Genomic DNA, 22,577 nt, shown 5'->3' with positions numbered 1-22,577 from the left:
TAGATCTTTTCCTTTATTTTTGTTTCATTGTTATCCTTGGCTCTTCCTCCACCATCTCTAAGATCATTCTTGCTATGTAGAATTACAGTAAGAAAACACCAGAAGATTTCATATAATCCTAGCCAAGAGCCACTCTACAAACTACTCTCTAGGAAGCACTGAATATCAATGCAAAGAATTGTCTGGCATCAGAATCTGAAAATCTACTCAGCACAACCATCTCTGTTATTTCTAGAAACAGGAATCTTGAATTTTTCTATAAATTTCAGCCTGCTGCATGCCAAGATGCTAAGAGTTACTGGATTGCTCTGATGCATATTCTGTGCTTAGAATGCATTGGAAAAATCAACCCTTTCCAATGCACCCTCCCCCAACCACCTTTGCTTACTACTGATGGTAATGAAAGGTCATGGACCCTATGCCAGAAGTTTCTATTGTGTATAGTGTCCCTACATTGCTTGCACCAATTTGAATAAGCATGTTTTGTATTTAAAATGCTCTTACAAATATTAAGTTGGCAACTGGTAAGTACTATAGCCCTCTTTAATAACTAATATCCACAAAATGATGATAGGTGTCAATACCTTATTCTTGAAGTACTTGTTGTATTCAACACGCACTATTATGGAGGACTTAAACTCAGAGCAGAAAGATTTGTGAAAAGGCGTATGACCTTCTTCCCACTACAATGGCCATCCCCTAATTAAGCAATGCATCTGATAGTCATTAACAGGAATGAGATAATGAATCACTTTCTCTCTTCTTTGTTAATTTGCTGTAACCAAGCGGCTAATGGATGTCAGAGCTGAGTGATTGCACTGATTATAGTGATTTATAGTTGCAACAAAACAATTTCAAACCATTCTGATTATTCATGTTAAAGATGCTTTATGTTTTGTTTACTAAATGTTTTATGTTCCCCCTCATGCCCCTCTACACAAAATGAGACAGGTCTTCCTGGAAAACTTGAAAGTTCTAAGATTTTTTATTGTTTCAGAGTAAGGCATTTCATTTTTTTTATTAAAAAAAAAGTTTACCCAGTAGAAATGAAAAGCCTTAGGGTGGAAAGAAAACTTCAGTGGTGCCTAGTTCAAAAGAAGACGGAAATAAGAGGAAATAAGGCAAACTTCAAGTCACTTACCTTAGGGCTCCCAGTCCCTTCCTCATTCTCTGCAGACACATCAGTAGCCAGTATCTCTGCTTTGATGATATCCAGAGCCCTAAGAATCCAGCTGTGTTGCCGTTTGATTTGCCTCTGTAGTTCCTTCCATTGACTTGCAATCATCTGCAGCATGTCCTTCAGTCCTTCTCCAAAATGAAGGGGAAAAAAGTAAAAGCTGTAAACTCGACTATTATTCTTTATTCAAAGAATTAGCAGGATATGTAAAAGAATAAATGCAACAAGAATTTTAATGTATTTTCTCAGCAATAAATCCAAGCATTACTATTGTTCATACTGCAAAACAATGGTATAGGGTCAAAACATTTCTTTTAGTCATCATGTTAAATTTTGATTATGTTTCAGCTGACAATTTCAAGAAAATGAAAATTCCACATAAACTGTGATTTCTGTGCAGTAGGGAATGCTACCGTAATCTCACCTCTAATATCTAGTCTTTACCTTGAAACATTTCATAATCTTCCAAATACATTTTTCTGACCTCCAACTCTTCTAAATATTTTCCATAGTTTACACATTACCATTTTCTAAGTATATGATGACATGCACTACCCTTCTCTGCTATGGCTTCTATACTTTTTTGGAACTATACATAGAAGTCACTAATTTTCCTGTAGCTTTCACATTACAGAGATTCGTCTGATGCTGTGAAACAATAGAGGCACAATGTATAACATGATCAGAAAACAGTAGACCAAAGGATAACTTCAACCTGGATGAAAAGCATGCTAAGTAGGCCAAAATTAAGATGGCATTCTGTAGCAGTATATGCTGATTAAAACCCTATTATCATACAAGTCACGCAAACATCTAAAAATATAGGGGGTGGTGGGGATACAGAAAGGAAAATCAGTATCTCTCTCCCCCTCCTCTCGATTTAAGGCCTCTGCAGAAAAAGACAAGCCTAACCAAAGGAAAAAGGTATTTTTAATTTTAATCTATTCCTCATAAATGTATGAAAATCAATGTAAGAATTAGTTTAAGTGGCAAAATAAAGCTTTAACAATGCAATTATGCACGCAGAGTATGTAAAATATATATATATATTTGAAATCCTAATTCATTATCTTAATGTTATTTCCATAGCACCTACATCAAAGAATGTGTCATTGTGAAGTTTTCAGTGATGTGATTTCAATTGAAACTCAGCTGAGCAGCAAGACCAAAATAAAATGAACAGACTATTTGCAGGCAGTATTTCATTTTATAAGTATCACTGCATTGTATGCAGTATATGAAACATTTATAAATCTTGAAGGTCAATCTGATAATGTAAATATTAATAATACATAAGGAAGTGAATATATGCAGTAATTTACAGCAATGCTTCTTCATTCTTTAATAGTCTGGAGACATAAAGACTTGCAATATTTCAGAAGGATTTACCTGATTTGTGAGATACAATAAGCTCAAGAAGTTGACGTCCTTCTTCTACCACTGCTTCTTTTAAAGCACAGTGGCTATCTACATTCAACTTAAAACTCTGCAAAAAAAAGAAAAGAAAAAAAGAAGAGAGAGGAAAAAACTCAGTATCAGACATTGGAGAGGTAGTTATCATAAAACACACGTACAAAATTACTTGCTGCTTTTTATCAAGAACCACATCCCCATTTACCCAATAGCCAAACTAATTTGCGATACTAAAAGCTATTGATATTTTGGATCTGGGCTCAAAATGTTTCCATTAGATCAGCAAAGTGCATCTGTGTTGAAACAGCTGACAAATCTAGAAATTCATTAGGTTTTATGAAAAGTCACAACCCGTAGGCTACATCTGGAGTAACAGTGTTCTATAAAATACACTAAATTTATGCCACCACATATAAGCTCTGTTTTTTTCAGATTTCTTTGAAATGTTGGTGATAGCACTATTTACGAAACCATAAAAAAAATTCAGCATTGAATATATTGGCCTTATGTGCACTCATACAAATCTATTAATATTGTGTTTCTGAGTTAACTCTCATATCCGTTTTCAAAGAACAAATCAGACTGCTTTAGATCTCTGCATTCTTAATTTGCAAAGCAATATTTTTCATCCTTTTTTGCACTAATATTTTTACTAGTTTACAAAGCATCTCTGCTTTAACAGTGATTAAAATATTTTGTGGGTTTTTTTAAATTTATTTTTTATTTTTACAAATTGCATTAAAATCTAGTAATAGAGAGAGAAACTGGAAACATGATCTACTATGTTATGCCATTTCATACACTGCTGATAACTTGGATAAATTCATGAATTATTTGCCAGAGCTTCTCACTCATACTTGTGTTTAAGAAAAGAAACAAAATACAATTAAGAAAGGGGTACTTGCTGTCATAAATCATAAATCATGTGCAGCCCTGAACACACACATGCAACTCTTGTTCTCTTTGAAATGTCTACGGAATGAATGAAAACAATATATGACCCCTTGGAAGCAAAGAGTTTTGCCTTCTCTTGGGAATGAGTTAACTGGCAGAGATGAAAGGAGACTTTGCAAGTGCACATTTGTAGCTTCTGGTTTTTATAAAACTTATTTATACTTCTCCAAATACTAGTGACCATGCTAGTACTGAAGTAGCAGACACCACAAAATACTCAAAAGCCCTCATTTCTTAGGGAAGCAACCATTTCCTTTCTTTCCTAACTCCTGTAGTCAGGCTGATTGGCGTAGCAGAAAATAATATTGCCAGAACTGTAATAAAATGATGTTCTTTTACTGTATTTGTCATGGTTGAAAGAGGCATGTTGCTCAGACAGACTCTTAACAGTCTTTCAGGCAGCAGTGTACCTGACAGTTAGTGACAGAATGTTTTTGAGAATTCTCCATTCAAATAAAGAGCAACAAACAAGAATTTTGCTACCTTCAGCATTTTGTCTAGCCCAATTTTCCTTGTATGGGCATGTGAATATATTGTTTTGTACCAGCTGTTGAACAACTGGGTCAGCCAAGAGAAGTTAAAAAAGAAAAAGGATGCCTAGTTTATGTCTGGCCCTTTCTTAAATCTAGAGTTTTATGAACCCAAATCTAGAAGTTCTTTTTCCTTCGTAAGAGCATGTCTGAACAAGCACTGACAATATTTAATTTACTGTTTACTTAAAACAGGCTTCTACTGAATAGTTTGTAATCATGCACTTCACAGGAAATGCACTATGCGTGTGCCTCACACAGCAAAAGAGAACCTAAAGGACCTGAGAGTAGGTTGTGTAATTTCATATAATTGAAGTTGAGTATAGATGCAGCTGGATGTGGCAGTGTCTCAAGATGATGTGGATGTGTTTGATAGGAAAATTGGAAAAGATGAGGTATTCTTTTTCATTAGGAAAAAAAAAAGAGACTTGCTGTCCTAGAAAAGATTCATTTAACATAACGCACCAGATACTACAATACAGCTTGATTTTCAGGTGCACCTATTAACGAGTAATAACGTTAAACTGAAGAAGCAAAATATGATGAATAAAGATGCGGCCAAACTTTTGAGTTTTGACTAGCAATATTCTCCTTGTGCAAAATTCTGGTTTTATGGATAAATTATGTGTGGCACAAATACCGTGAACATACATGAAATTTAGCAGAAATAAACTCTTATCAGCACAGAGGCATCAAAAGGAGGGAACCATTCATATAAGTATAAATACAAACAGAAGTGAAGGAAATTGTCCGTTGATGTAGTGAAGTATGAGTTTTGGCTTTAGAATTATATACTTATATATAATTTCTTACGGGTGGTAATTTCCTAAGAAAAAGGAACAAATGGACAAGGAACACTGGAAAGAATAGCCCTCAAACAGTGCATCAGTGCTCGTGGTTCCTCATACCTGCAGGGCTGAAAATGTGACACATGAAAAAGGCAGACAGAGTTGAAGGTGTAACAAGTATTACATGCATATACAATGGAGAGATGCAAATTTGCACAGCTAAAGATAAAATCAGACCAAATATTTGCAATGGAGGAGGACCTTCAAACACAGAGGTCCTCTCCCATCCTGGATATTGCCTGTTCCCTACTGTTTACTTATGGCATTTGGCAAATGGACTCTAACACTGTGTGACACAGGTACACTGCTCCCCTCCTCCTCTGATCTTCCCTGATAATGAATGGAGCCTTCGCATCTGAAGAGAGGAAAGGAGAAGTGGAGGGAAGTCAATTAATCAAAGCCATTTTTCCAGACACATTTGCAGCTATGGAGCAGTCTAAATATCACACATGAGCACATATACATTATGGAAAATGCATGTGCGTTGGCCTGACAGCAGCTTTTTAAACAACACGTTAATGTCATCCCTAGCACTACAGTGTATATAAAACAGTTTACAAGCTGCAACAAACAAAATTTCCTCATGAAGTTCTCTCCACTTTTCCCAGTCACCACACACCTATATATAAATATCAACTGTTCTTATTTAGAAAAGAAAAGCGAGGCAGGAATCATGCAGTTTTATTAAAGCTACAGAACTGTAAATAAACAGGAATAAAGACTCCAAAAGTGTAAGTACAAAGCCCCAGGAGTGCTATCTTCCGTGGACTGCATGCGGCAAAGGAGCCCAGCGTTCACAAAATGAAGCTGTCCCGACTTTTAGGAAACTGATTGATCCATTGGACAACAATACTGCAGAACTTCCATGGGGGAAAAAAGCAGCCCCTCGGGCTCTGAACACACTAAAAATAAGAGAGCGCTTTTCCAGCATATAATAATCTCTCCCTCTCAGCTTATTTGTCTGTACAACTGGGGATGATAAAAATTATTTGAAAAAATATTTATTTGAAGTTCCCCTGAGGATTTATTTTATGGCTGTAGATATTTAAATTTAGGAAACTCCTGTTGAGTAGGTATCCTACAGTATGTATATATCAAGCTTTGATATGCAATCTTTCACTGTTTTGCAACCCTCTGTTTTTAGCAAATCCTTATAAATTGGTAAAACACAAGCCAGGTCTTGACCTATTCACATCTGCAGTAAGGACAGTCAACTATTGAATATTTTTGTTTCCAGCAGCACACAGACTTTGTATAAGCATGTTTTTTTTAAGTCATGACGTGTCCAACTAATTATTTCCAGTGTACTTTGTGTCTCTGAAACACAATAAGCAACTAGGTATCATGTGAACTTACAATGTATACATAAATACAGATTAGTTTAAATGACACAGCAATTTACACCTATTGCAAGATTAAGATACTGTATTTAAAGAAATATTTCAATTTTCTCAGTCAATCATACTATTAGCATATGTGGTGTACTGGTGTACCCCTGAGACCTAATTTTCTTGAGGTTCATTTCTGATGTGTTTAAATACCTTTCGGAAAAATATCACTGCTTCCAGGGCATTTATTTTTCAGAGAAATGGTACAGACAATTGAAATTACCTAAGCGACCTATGATTTTAGAATTTGAAATACAGAAAGCTTAATTTAAAATTTCCTAATACTCATTTGCATTTTTGGAGAAAACCACAACATTACTAAAACATGGACTTCTATATTTAGGTATTGAATGTATATTTTGGTTAAGAATGTAACACTTCTAATTATAACACTCACTGTGACAGATATAATTCAGTTGTGAAATTTAGAGTGACAGGAACAGTTTCTGGTAGAAAAGAAATGGGATTCTTTGACTGAGACAATCCTGGAAGGATAACCAAACTCCCACAAATATTATCAGCAATGTTATGTTTCGGATAGGGAGACAGTTTCAACACACAGTAAAATTCTAAGAAAACGGAGCAACAAACGTGTCACTTATTAAATATATGCCATATACCAATAATCTCAAAAAAAAAAAAAAAGTTGAAAATCTGATTTTAGTTTTTTTTTTAAATTACCACATTTCATTTGCCTTAAAGGGAATATGACTTAAAACAGTTCCTGAAAATTTATTCTTATATTCTTAATATACAGTTACTTTTGCAACTGTATTGGTCCTGGCACAGTTACCTCCCAATAGCTTGTTATGACAAAATACCAAGATATCAAGTACTGAATACAACTTTTGGTTATGGAAAGGTAGCTGTCTACTTTTTTTTCTCTTGAGGAGTTCTGACCACACAGAAAGTCTCTGTTTGGTCACTGCCTAGTATTTACGTATTCAAGTTAAAAACCTAATAAGCCATGTAATAATGTAGTGGTATTTTCATACTCCTGAACACTACCTACCAATAACATTCAGTAAATAAAAAAAATAACTACCGTGTAAGCTGTCCTTATATTAACATGGAAATGGTCATATATTTAGCATTCTAATGACATAATACTAAATATCTAATTAATTGGTCAATGGTTACATAAAATGGATATTCATATGCAATTTGTACATGGAAAAAGATCCTATCTGCTATGAAATAGTGCATTTCACACATTATACCTACAAATATATCATCAAACTATTTCACTTTTTAACAATTGGGAAATATCTTATTTAGGAAAGCCTCACATTTTTCATCAGGGATATAAAGCCTACTTAGTATCAGAAGTCACCAGGATATGTTCTCCTGGGAATTAAATGTTACATGTGAAATGGTTCCAGTCAATGTCTCCTTTGTTCATGTTTTCCATAAAACCTAGGTGACTATAAAGAATTTTTTATTTTCTTCTTTTCTTTTAAGCTGTATTTCTATCTGAATGACACTCCACCTGTTAAACAGAACACAAGCACTACGGAAATGCTTTATGCAGCTCCATAGTCAAGGTTGATTTTCACCACAATAGCAGGGATTCTACCTTTGCTTTTTAAGGAGAACATGGTGAATCCTCCTCTGAAGCTGCAGCACCCAGGGTCTTTTTCTTCTCTCCCCCAGACTGAGAACATACCCTCCCTATAGCAATGATGGCCAAGGGGCCAATTATCCCCAACTGCTACGCAAATCTCTAATACCTAATACAGTATGACCATCATTTTCTTTAGATGAACCACACATTATTTCCTTCTGTAACCAATGGGAGCTGGTAGATATTTTCTAAGATTGAATAGCTAGTGGAAAGAAGATGTGGTCTTCTACCCCCTGCAACAATGAGAAAGCTTTAAAAGACAATAATTTCTTGGGTTTCTCTGGGGGTAATTCCTTCCACTGGCATCTGTAGGCAGATAAAAATGGGCGAAATAACAATATCGCTGTCTATGTTGATTCACAATATCAGATTGTAATCTAAAATGCCTTTAAAATTGACATAAAACTGATCTGGGAACTTCACTACTGAAATCCCATAATCATCATCTCATGCTGGCATTGTGCCACTGTAGATGTAGATCACATGCAAGATGGTTTGACTGCTCAGACAATTTGTGTAAGTTTATCATTCATTTAAACATAGTATTAACTGAACATTCTGAGATCAAAATGTTTAGTAATGAGATAATTATAGTGACCCTAGGAATGATTTCACCTTCTGATCACTGATACGCATTCTCCATCTTTCACTTGATCTGTATGTACTTTTTGCCTGGGAGGACCAAGCACATTTATGAAGACAAACTGGTGGGAGTTTAGTGAAGAGCAAACAAAATATGTTTAAAGGTGGAAATGGTGGAAGATTATAAGAAATAAACAAGACTGACTAAATGATGATTAAGAGAAAGGGCCATTATTATCCACTTATATTCCATGAATCTGAGCACCAAGCAGAAAGAAGACTTATTAGCATAGTACAGTATCAGAGGGTATAGTAGATGGGACTAATGGAATTAGAATAAGAAACAGAAAATTTAAGATAAATACCAGTGAAATTTCCTCCGAAATTCAGATATATTAGATTGTGTAATAATCTCCTAAGGGAAACAGTGAAAGCCCTGATCCCTTGAGACCTTTAAATCTAAACTGGATAAAAATGTAGGAGTAAGGACTGCAATGTAATGGGCTGACGGAGCAGACTTTCACGTGCCACAGAATTTGTGACGGGCCAGCAAAACTAAATACAAAGGGGCAGGCTCCACCTCCGTAGTCCTACAGTAATTCATACTTCTGTAAAACCACCTCATCCCTTTCTTCTCTGTCACAGCTTCTGCCATTCCAGTATTAGGCAATCAATGTTTTTTCCCTTTGTTACCTCTTAAACATGAATAGCACAGTCTTCCTCACATTAAATACTTTAGGTCCCCCAATTTCTTTTTCTCATTCCTCATTGTGTTTGTCACCTCTTAGGTAATTTAGACAAGTTTTGAATGCATAATTTTAGATGTGGAGAGAAAGGATAGTTAGCCCAACTCTCCAGGAAGCCTATTTTGCAGATTTAGTTTAGAAGGCATAGAGGCTATTTTTGCAGATATTTTGTATTTCAAACTCATGTAAATTCTTCTGCTGCCAACTCTAATTTCTTTTTTGTGTTTCACAACATAAATTTCTCTTTGCTTTTGTCTGTCTAAACATTTTACATTGTTAAAAAAAAAAGTTAACGTGAGGCTTCCTAAATTGAATGTCAGTTTGTTTATTATCAAGAAACAACAAGGGATGGAAGAACACAGGCAGGAAAGCACATGGGCAAAATGGCTATACAATGAAACAATTGCTAAGTTGCCATAAGCATGGTGAACTGCACATCCAGTCCACCATATATAACTGTCCTTCATCACTTCTTGTCTTCTTGAGATACTCAGGAAATAATCTGAAGAAGTCACCGTCTTCTGACTCCTTTTTCTATCAAGACGACATTTGTCTGGCTGATCATTTCTATGTACACGTTTCTACGTACACTTCCACCTGGATACCCACCATGCCCTAAAGCTATTTCATCAAAATATGCTTAAGTTGTATTGTCCTACCACATGCAGAAAAAAGCCAACCGAGAGAAAACAGCTTTCCAACTCAAAGATAAATTCATGGGGCATAGCAGCCTTGGCAAAGTTACTAAGGGAGAAAAAACATATACATGTATGTTATTGAAATATAAATTTACTAACTTACAGACCAAAAAGCACTCCCTGGCACTAAATAACACTATATAGTTTTAGAACAATCCTTGAAGGATTTTAGTTCTATTAAAATTTCAGGGGAATTTGCTTTTTACATATGTACAGATATAAGGTTTTATGCAATTTAAAGCTGAACTAAAATGCCTTCTTAGCAAAATATATCTAATAAACTGAGATCCTAAATTATTAACCCAATTCACCTGTAGAATTAAGAAATGAAAAAAAAAAAATCATAGGAAATGCAAAGAAAAACATTTACCAATCAAGACCTCCATTCATGCCCTGAATTTCTGATTTTTCTTTATTTCTGTTGAAAGCTTTGGCATTGCAAACACCAAAACACAGACAGCAACTGTATTACTTCTGGTACTTAAAGTGTGAATGATATTATGCCTCTGAGAGACATAGCACAAAACCCATGGGAGTGGACCTTAGCTCTTGGCAGGTAAGTAAAAGCAAATATAGTTTAAATGTTGCTGAAAGTGTTCTTGTTTGTCCTTTGAGATCCTGACATTATATTCTTTTAATTATTTCCAATCTCAGAATTTTTAAAAATAAATTTCATTTCATTATCAAAAACAAATTACAGACTACATCTATATTGATCATACCAGCATACTAAAATTTCAGGCAATAGCAAACATTTTAACAGACATAAAAACTACAGTTAACAGAGTTCCTACACAAGCATTATGCAATTTATTAATAAAATAAACATTACTTTCAAATCAAACTTTTAAAGGTGTTTCAAAAGTTGTTACGATGATAAATTAGTGTAAAGAGCATGATGAAGTTGTCATTCTGCAGTTGCATTCTGCAATTACTATACAGCTTTTAAGTCAGAACTTACGTGAAATACTTTTTCACTGAAATTTCCTGATCAAGTTAGTTTAAAACATTTTATAATGGCAGTTTGATTTTACTACATTATTATAGGCACTGAATCCCCTGCATGCAAACAATTTCTTCTGAAGGTGAGGCACACAAAGGACCCAGTGGAATCCCTAACTTTCACCACTCAAACTTACAGTATCTGTTCTGGGATACCTCAGCACCCAAGAGTTTTACAGTTTTGGGTGGTGAGACTTGAGAGGGGATGAAAATTTGTAACATTGCCAAATCAAGTTACCTGCCTTGTTCAGCTTCACCCACAAGTGCAAATGAATTTAAACATTTCCCAGAGTGTGAACAATCTGGGTTTTAATGTGCTCTATGACAGTGTTTGGCCTTGTTTACTAAGAAAACTACTTCAGGTATTTAATACACACTGAGAGGAATATACCACCCTCTATATTCTTGCATGTAAAAGAACACTGTGTTTTAAGGATCCCATCACTCCCTCCTCCAAAGCAATAAACATTAGCTTAAAAGCATCCTGGATATGGGTGAAAATAAAATTCTTATTTTTTTAAACCTCAAACATCACGAATTAAAAAAAAAAACAATGGAGCAATACAGTTGTTCTTGAGACATTGATCAAACTTGTTCATACACTATATTTCCATACACTTAGATCAAAAGACTTCAAAATCCTCACAAGTGATAGAGTTTAGATTTTGGCCATCACAATTTTCCCTTCTCCTTCAGTAGAAGCAGCAGAGCTACTTTAGGATGACGTCCTAATATGCTTTGCCCCTGGTTTAATGCCTCCTCTGTCCAGAGATAGCCGCAGCTCTCAGAACTAGAAGAGCTGGGACAGCCTCCTGTGGAGCTAGTTAACAACTAATATGTTACAGGCAGGCCCAACAGTGCTAACTTTTGTTATGGGGTCCTATCCCCTTCCTATGCACAACTATGTAAATTTGGGGTGGTAGCAAAGAGAAGAAAAGAAGTCCTGGGAAGGTTTGAACCAATCAAAAAAAAAAGGAAATGCAATATCCTTTTTTTCTTCACAGTTGTACAAAGTACCTACACAAGGTTAGGTATCTACAAATTTGGAAGACAGGTTTAGAAAAAAGTAGTACTCTTAACAGTATTCAAGCCATTCGTCTCTGGGAAAACTATTAAGAAATTATTGCTTATGCTACAGGCTTGCACAAAATAATCCTCCTGAGTGGGACTGTGTGGTAACAGCTGGTAGCAACAGTATGGGAGAACAGTAAGTGGACAGTTTCTTCCTTCATTAAAAACATACATAGTAATAACAGATCTCCATCACAACAGATCTCCTACTTCTGCGATGCTGGGAGCATAAACATGGCCCATTCCTTCTCCTTACAAAGAAAAGTGTCAGCTCTTCTTCATTGCATGACCTTACGGGAAACAATTTTAGATCAAGTGCAGTATTTCTGTATTGGTCAGGACAACAGTACTGTGATTAGCAGGGTATATACCTGGATTTTCTCTTATATGTCTGATTTTTCTCTTATTTAGTCACCAAAAAAGTCACTGAAATTCAAAAGAACAGTCCAAACAGTTTAGAAACCTCTATTTTTCCCACTGCCAGCAACCGTACAGTCTCTGGCTCCTGACTCTAAGACAGGTACAGCCAAATGTATTAAATGACAGCAACATTTCCTTTTGATGTTCTCAGGCACTTTAACTCAAGAAACAGAAAAACTTACATAGAGGTTATTGGGTTTACGTATTTTAAAAGCTGAATAATAGTCACAACGGACAATATACATGCATTCCCTTTGTTTAAGGTTGATGTCTTACTTCCTATTAAGTCCTTCTATTTGCCTGTGTTGTTTGAAATCTGCTGGGTTTAGTCTTTATCTCTGATTAGTATGTTCTGCAGACTGCTTCCTATATAGAAGCACATACATTTAGGAATCCATGCATATTCAAAATACCTTTCAAGACAACAGCATAAAATTCAGAAATTCAAATTAACAATACGCTAAACAGATTCAAACCCAAGTCCTTAGAGAAGCAAGAGATTAGTCCACTCATGGTGCTCAGACTCTTTAGCACCATCATCCTGCAGATACTATTATGTATTTTGAGGAAAAACATAAATTGGCTGCCATGGACATTGGAAATGCCCATATAGCAAAAGCACAGTACATAACTTAGCCATTTCAGAGGCTTTAATACCTTTAATAAAATTAGTTACCACTGCTACCACAAAGACAGACAGCAGATCAGCCCAAGGCATGTGTATTTAACCTTATTTTCAATGAGAACAGGTATTTAATACTTCTCTAAACTGACATTTTTCAGAAAATGAGATTTTCCAGCAAGATGAGAATGATTTTTTTTTCAGGTATAGCAGACTTGTTACAAACAGATGATCAGTTATCATGAGATATCACAGAAGCATCATTACTTCACCAATACAATTTCTTAAACATAAAAATATAATCTATTTTCTGTATGAAAGCATTTGCTGTTTACAGCTAAGAAAGTGCTGAGCCATGATGTGGCCAGAAACGTTTATACTGGACACAGGAAAATTCTTATTTCATTTCTCTTTAGACAATAAAACTCTCAAAATTCCCATATCTTAAGAAGAATTTGGTTTTGGAATGGAGATGACATCTAACTTCCTATACAAAAGAGAAATAAATGCTAGTGTGAATCAACTTGTATAATTTGTTTTTAAATACTAGTGATACTTTCTCTATGATTTTTTTAAGACTGTAGCATGTAAAGTAAATATGGTGACTGAGAAGGTTAATATAATGGAACAATTCTGGAGCAAACAGCACTTTAATGTGGGACAAAGCTTGCGACTAAATTGCAGTAAAAATTACAGACAGGGATCACACAATTTATTAGAAAAGAAAACCAAGAAATTCTGATTCATGGAAATGATCATTTATCATACCCAAACAACACTTTGTACTGCAATGACTTCATGCAATCCTAGCCACTTGTACTTTCACAGAAAAATATTTGCTATTCTAGTTTCAACTAAACAGAACATGTATTTTTGCATAAAAAAACAAGATACAAACAACCTTGGTGTGAACAATTAATTATTTTCAAGGAGGTCATCCTTCTGCATTCTTTCCATGAGTGACAAACAATTCATCTTTGTGCTATCTGGAGAAACAGGAAACCACCAGCTGCCATCTTTTCTAAGGATATCTTACATCTACAGTTACAATGAGGGTAAAGTGAAACATTGGGAATAGCCCTGCCGAGAAGGAGTTGGGGGTACCAGTGGATGAAAAGCTGGACATGAGCCGACAATGTGTGCTCACAGCCCAGAAAGCCAACCGTATCCTGGGCTGCATCAAAAGAAGCATGGCCAGCGGGTCAAGGGAGGTGATTCTGCCCCTCTTACTCCACTCTGGTGAGACCCCACCTGGAGTACCGCATCCAGCTCTGGAACCCTCAGCACAGGAAAGACATGGACCTGTTGGATCGGGTCCAGAAGAGGGCCACAAAAATGATCAGAAGGATGGAAGACTTCTCCTATGAAGAAAGGCTGAGAGAGTTGGGGTTGTTCAGCCTGGAGAAGAGAAGGCTCCGGGGAGACCTTATTGCAGCCTTTTGGTACTTAAAGGAGGCTTATAAGAAAGATGGAGACAGACTTTTTAGTAGGGCCTGTTGCAACAGGACAAGGGGTAATGGTTTCAAAGTGAAAGAGGGTAGAATTAGACTAGATATAAGGAAGAAATTTTTTACAATGAGGGTGGTGAAACACTGGCACAGGTTGCCCAGAGAGGTGGTAGATGCCCCATCCCTGGAAACATTGAAGGTCAAGTTGGCCGGGTCTCTGAGCAAACTGATTTAGTTGAAGATGCCCCTGCTCATTGCAGGGGGTGTTGGATTAGATGACCTTTAAAGGTCCCTTCCAACCCAAAGTATTCCAGGATTCTATGATTTGATCTCCTCCAAATTGCAAACTTAAATGTAGGTAGGTTACAGCCACGGTCTCACTCAAAAGGGTAAAAGGCAACAGCCACTTTGAAAGAAAGTACATCATCATGGGAACCTCTGACCATTCTTTAGTTGGTTTTGAAGAAAAAATGCAAAATCTATCATTACCCTCTCTCTATATATATATATATTCTATGTTCCCTGTACTCAAGATTTCAAAATTTTAATCTTAGGGAAATTCTGAAGAGTAAGATTGCTAGCACAAAAATGCCTGACTACTAGCTCCAAATTTCTAAGACGACCTTTCCTTAATTAATTTTATCTCCACTGAAAGATATTGGTTGTCAACATCTACTAATAAGGCAAGAAGGATTTTAAAAGTTCCATCAAGTAAGTTTAAAATAAGATATTTTTCATTTGTAGGTTTCCATTTAAAAGTCTTGTATTATGTAGCTCCAAATATGACACTAGACACAGAAATGGCTTTGGCCAAAAGACCTAAGAGCACACCACGGTAAGGTGCACAACTAGGAGCTGTGCAGCAACAAGAAAACAGTACTATGTTAACAACAAAGAGAAAAGTTAAGACTACAGAATTAAAAGTCCCAGGCCTCAGCAAATATATATAGTGCCTTTCGTCTAAACTCTTTCCTTAGTGGTTCTTCACATTTCCTCATTTGCTAGCTTACTACTTTACTGTGCTAAAACAATATATCTTTTTGGGTCAGGGATAAAAAGCGGTAAAATGTCTATTTTAGCAAACTAAAATGGTCAAGAGCAACATGGTGAATTCTTATTTGTTGAGCTGGTAAGAAAGTTTGTTTGGTTTCACAAGCACAGCAGCACCATGCTGTGTAGTAGACAGATGCTTTTAGCACATAAGCTGCCTTCAGGATACCCTCTTGGATGAGAACTGATTTGCATACCACCAAGTCTATGCTTAGAGTCTGCTAATAGCTGATTTTGATCAGGGTGCCAATGGGCAAGAATCAGCATAACAGAAAATAAGAGCTACAAAAGATAAAGTGAATCAGAAACGATTTTCAGAAGTTCCTTTTTGGTAAGGTCAATGAAGCTATCTTTTCATTAGGAAGTGATTTGAACTTAATCGTTCACAAAATTCAAAACCTGCCTCACTTTTTTCTCTAGTAGGGCTGACTGAGGCCTTTGTGGCAAAGTAGATTTCTGCTGAAAAGCACCCGTTTTATGAAAAAATATTAGTGTTTTCAACACCTGCCTGCAGGGGTGCCAAAAGTTCAAGTGGTAGCAGCTCCATGTCAGCCCTCCCATATGAATGGGAAGCACACAGCTTCTAAATCAGTTTCACCGATGTTACTCAGTTGTGAAGACCCATAAAACTGAAAGAATAAGTTCAGTCACTATTCCCGAGGTCTCTGAGAGCATTTTCATTGATAGCTTCGTACTTTGGTGTTATCTAATATGAAGCAACTTCTGTTCTGCAGAAAATCAGGGAACTGGGTTTTAAAATTTGCAAGAAAACTGTCCTCCAACCTGAAGACTGTCTATTTTAGCGCACATTCTAGATGTAGACTACCCCTCAATTGGTAGAAAAAAATCATACTCTTTACCAAAGCGTATGGTTACCCATCATGGCAAAATCTATGGAGTTTAAGTTGTAACTGTGATTTAAGAATGAAATTCCAATTTGTCATTAGTAGTTATAATTGTGGTGTATTTGGGTATCAGGGCTGTGCCTGCGTGTACACACAGTGCACTTAGTCGTGAATTCCCTGGGTGGCCCAGGAACTCCCCAGCTAGTACCTTCACAGATGAGATAATGGGCTAATGGGGAACAACGGACCAGCTTGAGAAGAGGCTGCCTTCCACCTTCACAACAAAGTGCTTCACTAATTATTTCAGGAGCTGTCCAGGTGGGACCTTCAGACGGTCAGAGGGATGCCTGCAGGCAGCTCTTGCTGGGCCAAGAGCAATAGACAGACACTACTCGTATGCTTCAAAGTGCTGATTAACATCCTGAGTGGACAATCTTGCCAGAATAAACTAGAAGAATAGTTTGGGGAATTCTACCAATTTAAGCTGAAGATGTCATGCAAGGATGCTTGTAATGGAGACTTGCATTGCCATCCTGTTCAACAGATTTGACTCCTCAATGTGAGCATTACCTTATGCAAAGATTCTTATAAGTTGATGTTGTAGGCTTCTTGTGGTGTTTTTTTTAATAAACACACTCTAAGTGTCTGTGCCACACCATTTCTCAAAATGTCAAAGATGTAGAAAAGTGAGGCTGAGTGAGGAGAGACTTTAAAATTCAATCCTTTATCAACAATTTACATTGGGACCCTAAAATGCAGTCAAGAATTTTACATACTGAAAAATTTGGAGGATGTTCATAACCCTATCCTTGACTCCTCTGCAAGACTTTTCCCAGCCAATAATGAGAAAGGGAACAATTTTTGTTTTCCTGCTCCCATATTTTGTTTTCTTAGATTTTGACAGCAGAGATTTAATTCATGAATGCAAAATATTCTCTCTTTATGGCACTAATTTTGTTATTGCAACAAACATATTTCCAAGAAAACAATATCACAGGTGGTGAAATTGATAATTTGTGCCAAAGGCTAAGGCCTTGTCTCTACTAATAAAAATAAAAATACTAATCTACACTGAGCTTTCACTCCTCCTATGACCAGAAAATCTGCACCAGTGAGGAATCATATTTATGAGGTTTGCTAGCGCAGATGCAGTATACAGAAAAGAACGAACACATTTTCGTTGTTTTCCAGGTTAGTTTGCTAACTGTACTATGAACCCATATGTCTGGAACCTAAACTTAAAAAGTACTAAGCCCCCTTTACTTCAACAAATCTTAGGTGAGTCTGACAGCATGTATAACCTGACTGGCAAAAGAAGAAAATGAGCAGTATAAGTACCCTCACAAAGACCTTGATCACCATTGTCTTACAATGCTCAACCAAGGGAAATTTTAACATTGAGCTTAACGTGAAGTTCATATACTTCTGTTTAAACACAGATTAGGATTTCTGACAGACAAATGCCACTGAAAAGCTGACAATCTAATTAATACAAATAACTATCTTCCCCACTACAAAAATGCTCTGTATTTTAATAGTTCAATTCTGCTGTGTAGAAACGAATATGATAACATATGTTTTCTGCAATCCAAAAAGAAGTCACGGTTATTTTTTCAGGTTGCGCAATAATTTTTTCAATGGCTATATATGCCATAAAATAATTATAGTATCATCAAATTGAAACTGAACTGTTCTTTCGACATTTTACTTCTTCACAGAAATAAAGAAAAAACCCACCCTGTTTCATAACACAGTCATCCTGAAACATACAAAGATTTTCTTACCCCAAAGATATGCAGGTATACAGAGTACAGCTGGGAGCCTAAGTACTTACAGGGGAAAGTGAAGTTGTACAGGTGCCCACATACTCATTTATTCTGACTACCTCTAGCAATGAAGGAGTTGCCTCTGGGCTACTACTCCACATTCCAGTCTGATAGATGGTAATTTTGACCTCACCTCCCACAGAACCACAAGGCAAAGTTGGAAGTCATTTCCCTGCAAAAGAGCTACTGTGCTCCTCCCCATGGAAGAAGGGGAAAAAGAAGCTGACTGTGACAGAGACTCAGCCTGGTGATTGCCCTGTTCTTGGAGCATGTTTCTTTTTATCCAGTCAAGAATGAAAATTGCAATTCTTCTCATAAAAACTAATCTCTCCAAAAGTTTCATGTTGCAGAGTAAGAGGAAAACAAATTGAAACGACCAATGCCTTTTCTGAGGTCTGATCTCATGATGTTTCTGTGTCTTCAGAGCACCTGTAAACATAATGGGAATCATGGGACGAAGTGTGTGCAGTACAAGGCAAAAATCCAAACTCTGCCACAAAATCCAAAATCTGTAACGTAAGGTGAAAATGCAGTGTCTTCATACTGCATTTGACAGACCACCACAATGGGCGCTTAATCTAGTGGCTGCCCGTAGGTGCTACTACAACAGAAAGGTTTAAGAACAAAAGACACAAACGAGTTTTCTGTGTAGCTGGAATACCAAAGACAGTCTTCAGTTCGGTTCTAATTGTCTATGTGGTTAATGTATACTTCATTAATTTAATAACGGTCACTCCAGTATTACAGTAGGGATTAGGATGACATTTTTTCCTGTAATGCATCACATGACTTCCTGGGACTGTCAAATAATTTTTCACCATCAGATTATCAGAGACTGGAAATGAGACTGAGCTTTGGGGGTTGATGCTCTGATGTGGGTTCAGCTAATGCACTGTTTTATCTAGCTGAGGTGTCTAGCTCATTGGCTCAGAATAGTGCTATCACTGGGTTTTCTTCCAATTCATACTGGGAAGAACCTAAGATTTTGGCAGAAGGAGAGCGAATTTCTTAGCTTAATTTTCCATTCTTTTTTTTTTTCCTTTTTACCAGATAGAGTAGTTTAGCTATTAAGATACCTATCCATCGAACAGCATACGTTGATCTCTATTCTCTACCTACAGTGCAAAATTTTGCTTTTGAGAACTTAATACCTGGTTTAATTCAGGTCTTTGTTTCACCTCCTCATAACCAGTAACAGCTCTTGGAAGAATTCAGTGAAAGTCTCATAAGGTTTATCAAATGTTTCTCAATCTATAATTCTAGCCTGTAATATATTCAGAAGATTATTCATCCAAGTGTTTTCTACTTCCACCCAATGTTTTAGCTTTTTGCACAAGGTTAGTGACAGTTGTATTCATTACACAACAGAAATGCACATCAAGTAAAATGACTGAAATAATTATTTCAAATACTTATTTAAATTATTCCGTACTATGTTAAAACTGTGGGAGAGAGAATAAGAGTTCCTTACTAGTAAGAATTTTGTTACTGTTACAGTGTAGTAAAAATTCTAGAATAATCAGCAGAAAAAATATTATCCTTTCTCCTTTTGCTATTGCCATTTTCTTTCAGTTTTGGAGATAATTCTGAATTGCAATGTAATTCTGGCTTTTAATTTAATTTTTTAAAATCTATCAGTATGTTTTTCAACTACAGAAAATAATTTGTTGGTATTTTCATTAAAATAAACTGCAATGCTGCAAATCTTACATTAAAATATAGATGCACACTAGTAATTAAAAAATAATAATCAAATAAAAAGCACAGCAGAACACTTCATTTACTGATAGTAATCATAGTATAAACTTGTCCTACCAAGTGTGTCTCCAGGTACAGTTTAAGGCTGTCTGTCTCTGCTTTAGGAGGAGTCCAATTCTCTGTTGTTTCCATGGCTTCATTTAACCAGTGAATGAATTCATCCAGCTTGCTTACAAACCCCTTACCAGATAAGAAAAAAGAAAGAACAAGAAAAGCATATTTGTTAGTAAAATGGCAATCTGAAAAATGGCAATCTGAAAAATGTATGCTCAATTTTTTTTTTAAGCCAGGAGAGTATTGTAGAGTAAAATTTTGCCTTTTACAAGCACGCAAAGAAAAAAACAATTAGCAAGTTGCCTTCCAGTAAATGAGGAGCAGAATGGTGTTTCTGGGGATAATCTAAGGTGATATTTTGGGACAGGACAATGTGAGATCCATACAACTGTGATGAAATTGAGAAAACAGCAAAGTTTTAGAAGATATGAGGGGGATATATAAAAAGCTGCATATAGATTGCAATGAAAATTGAGCTGAAGACCTTGCACTGGGCAGACTGAGTGTAGCATGAGCACTGTTGGTTGAAAAAAGTGCTGGACAAAGCTGCATTAACAAGGTATACATCAGTAGACTGAGGGAAGAAACTACTTGTCAGAACTTGGGTCTCGTAATTCCTGTTTTGGTTCATAGGATGAGACTGAGAGAGAAGAAATCAAACAGTAGGTGAGGCAGAATATATAGCATTTAATATAAATATTGCTGATTGCATATGAGCCACACAGATGGTGCTCCTGAGAAGACAAGAGCTCCTGCTTCTCAGGAGCACCGTTTATTTCAAGATTAATACCAATTATATTGTCTGATTAAAAATAGTGCCCCTGAATTTACATGATTGGATGATCCTATAGGCACATACTGAGCACAGATAATTTTACCGAAGTCTTATCCACCACAAAGCAAGAGAGTAAATGGAATAAACTGACCGTGATGTTTATATGCACCCTGAAAATTAACTCTGAAGAGGAATGTCCATCTATTACAAGCATCATGAGACTAGATTAAGTTAGGTCTAATACTGGTTATATTATTAGTTATTAACTGTTAATTTCACAGCATGGTGAGAATTTTATTTTCCAGTTGGATAACAACTCGGTATACACACTCAGTATCTCACTCTCACCACTTTATTTATGGAATGATTTCTGGCAATTGTTCGTCCATTCAGACAGCTAAAAGCAAGCTAAGCATAAAACTTTTAAAGATTCCTGAATGACTCAGGAGCCCAAATTCCCTTCTCCGAAGTGGCACATGAAATAAGAATTCTAAACAAGACAGAAACAGGAGTTTGAGCAGTTGGTGCACAGCTGCATTACGTAAAGAAATGCAATGGTAATAACCCAGACCAAGCAGAGCCACACTTCCTTCAAAATTCATGGTAACAGAGTCATTTTGGCCCAATGCTATGCCAAGAAGCAGAGTCCAATAATGCTCCAGTGCATACTGCAGGCATGACAGCACTCACTGACGCACCCTGAAGACTTTGTTTTAATTATTATTTTTTACATGAGTCTCTACGAGTCCTCAGGATGAGGAGGCGGCTATTGCCATCTCTATTCGTGGAATTCACTGTATCTCAAAGCATTATAAGGAAGAAAACTGTTATTCTGCAGGTTTCATTGTAGGCTGTTTATCAGGACATTCCAGAAAGGGGAAAGGAAGACAGGAAAAACAACCCAGTGGATATGGGGACTGAGACAACATGCCTCCACTCTGGGGCAAGTAATGAAGGTAGCTGCATCTCCTCTCTCCCACAGCAGGCCACGCCACGAGGGCTATATTCCCCATGTCAAGCCATGGGACAGAGGGGGGACAATGTTCCCCTGGCTCCGTTGCTTGCTTTCTTCCAGCTTGCAGTGGAGCATAAGAGATGCCAGACTGGCAGAGGAGTGGGAGACGTGAGCTGAGGGGGAGAGGAGCAGGAGGAGTAAAGTCCTTCTAGTCCCTCCAATAAATCTCTGCCTGCATTTTAGCAATGTGTTGTCCTTGAGAGACAAGGTGATATGGTAAGCACAAAAAAATGAAGAAAGGCTCTCTCTTGTATATGCGTCATGTACTTTACGGAGACAGACACGTATAACATCAGCCTGCAGTACTCGATGTCTGTATGCCTTCAAAAGGGTGTTCAGAAACATTGCAGGCTTGCACCAGTATAAAAAGCAACTACTAGCAACCGAGTTACTTCTGCCCTCTCGCAAAACGTGCCTGTGTTTTAATGTCTGCTACTTCACGTTGGTGCTTAGAAACTCCCAGGCAGCAGGCTCCAGCAGCCTGGCGCGTATCCCCTCGCCGCACAGCTGAGGCGCGCTGCGGGCCCGAGCAGGCCCCGGTGGGGCGCAGGGAACGCCTGGGGGCTAGTTTGGGGGCCTGGAAAAAACCGTATAGATACAGTCTCCTAGAGAACCACGATGAGCCAAGTTATCTGAGAAAAGAGAGGTAAGGCTGCAAGCACCAGTGCCACCTGGCACGTTCGGATGGCGGCTGGGGACGCGGCGCCCGTGGGGAGGCCCCCCGCGGCAGA

The 22,577-nt window shown here is 37.0% G+C and overlaps 1 protein-coding gene across 1 annotated transcript; it reads right to left on the bottom strand.

Moving 5' to 3' along the window:
* Positions 1-1,141: 1,141 nt before the first annotated feature.
* LOC104072772 (A-kinase anchor protein 6-like) lies at positions 1,142-22,423 on the bottom strand (the record flags this gene model as incomplete). Its single annotated transcript, XM_009572341.1, has 4 exons — positions 1,142-1,305; positions 2,567-2,663; positions 20,060-20,182; positions 22,262-22,423. Coding segments are annotated over 4 exons (546 nt in total), but the record flags the coding sequence as incomplete, so codon positions are not given.
* Between the last annotated feature and the right edge of the window lie 154 nt (positions 22,424-22,577).

Source organism: Fulmarus glacialis, unplaced genomic scaffold (genome assembly GCF_000690835.1).
Source record: "Fulmarus glacialis isolate BGI_N327 unplaced genomic scaffold, ASM69083v1 scaffold44692, whole genome shotgun sequence".
In the NCBI taxonomy this organism is placed as follows: domain Eukaryota; kingdom Metazoa; phylum Chordata; class Aves; order Procellariiformes; family Procellariidae; genus Fulmarus; species Fulmarus glacialis.
Note: the sequence above shows the minus strand (reverse complement) of the source record. Positions and strands in the feature narration are given on the sequence as shown.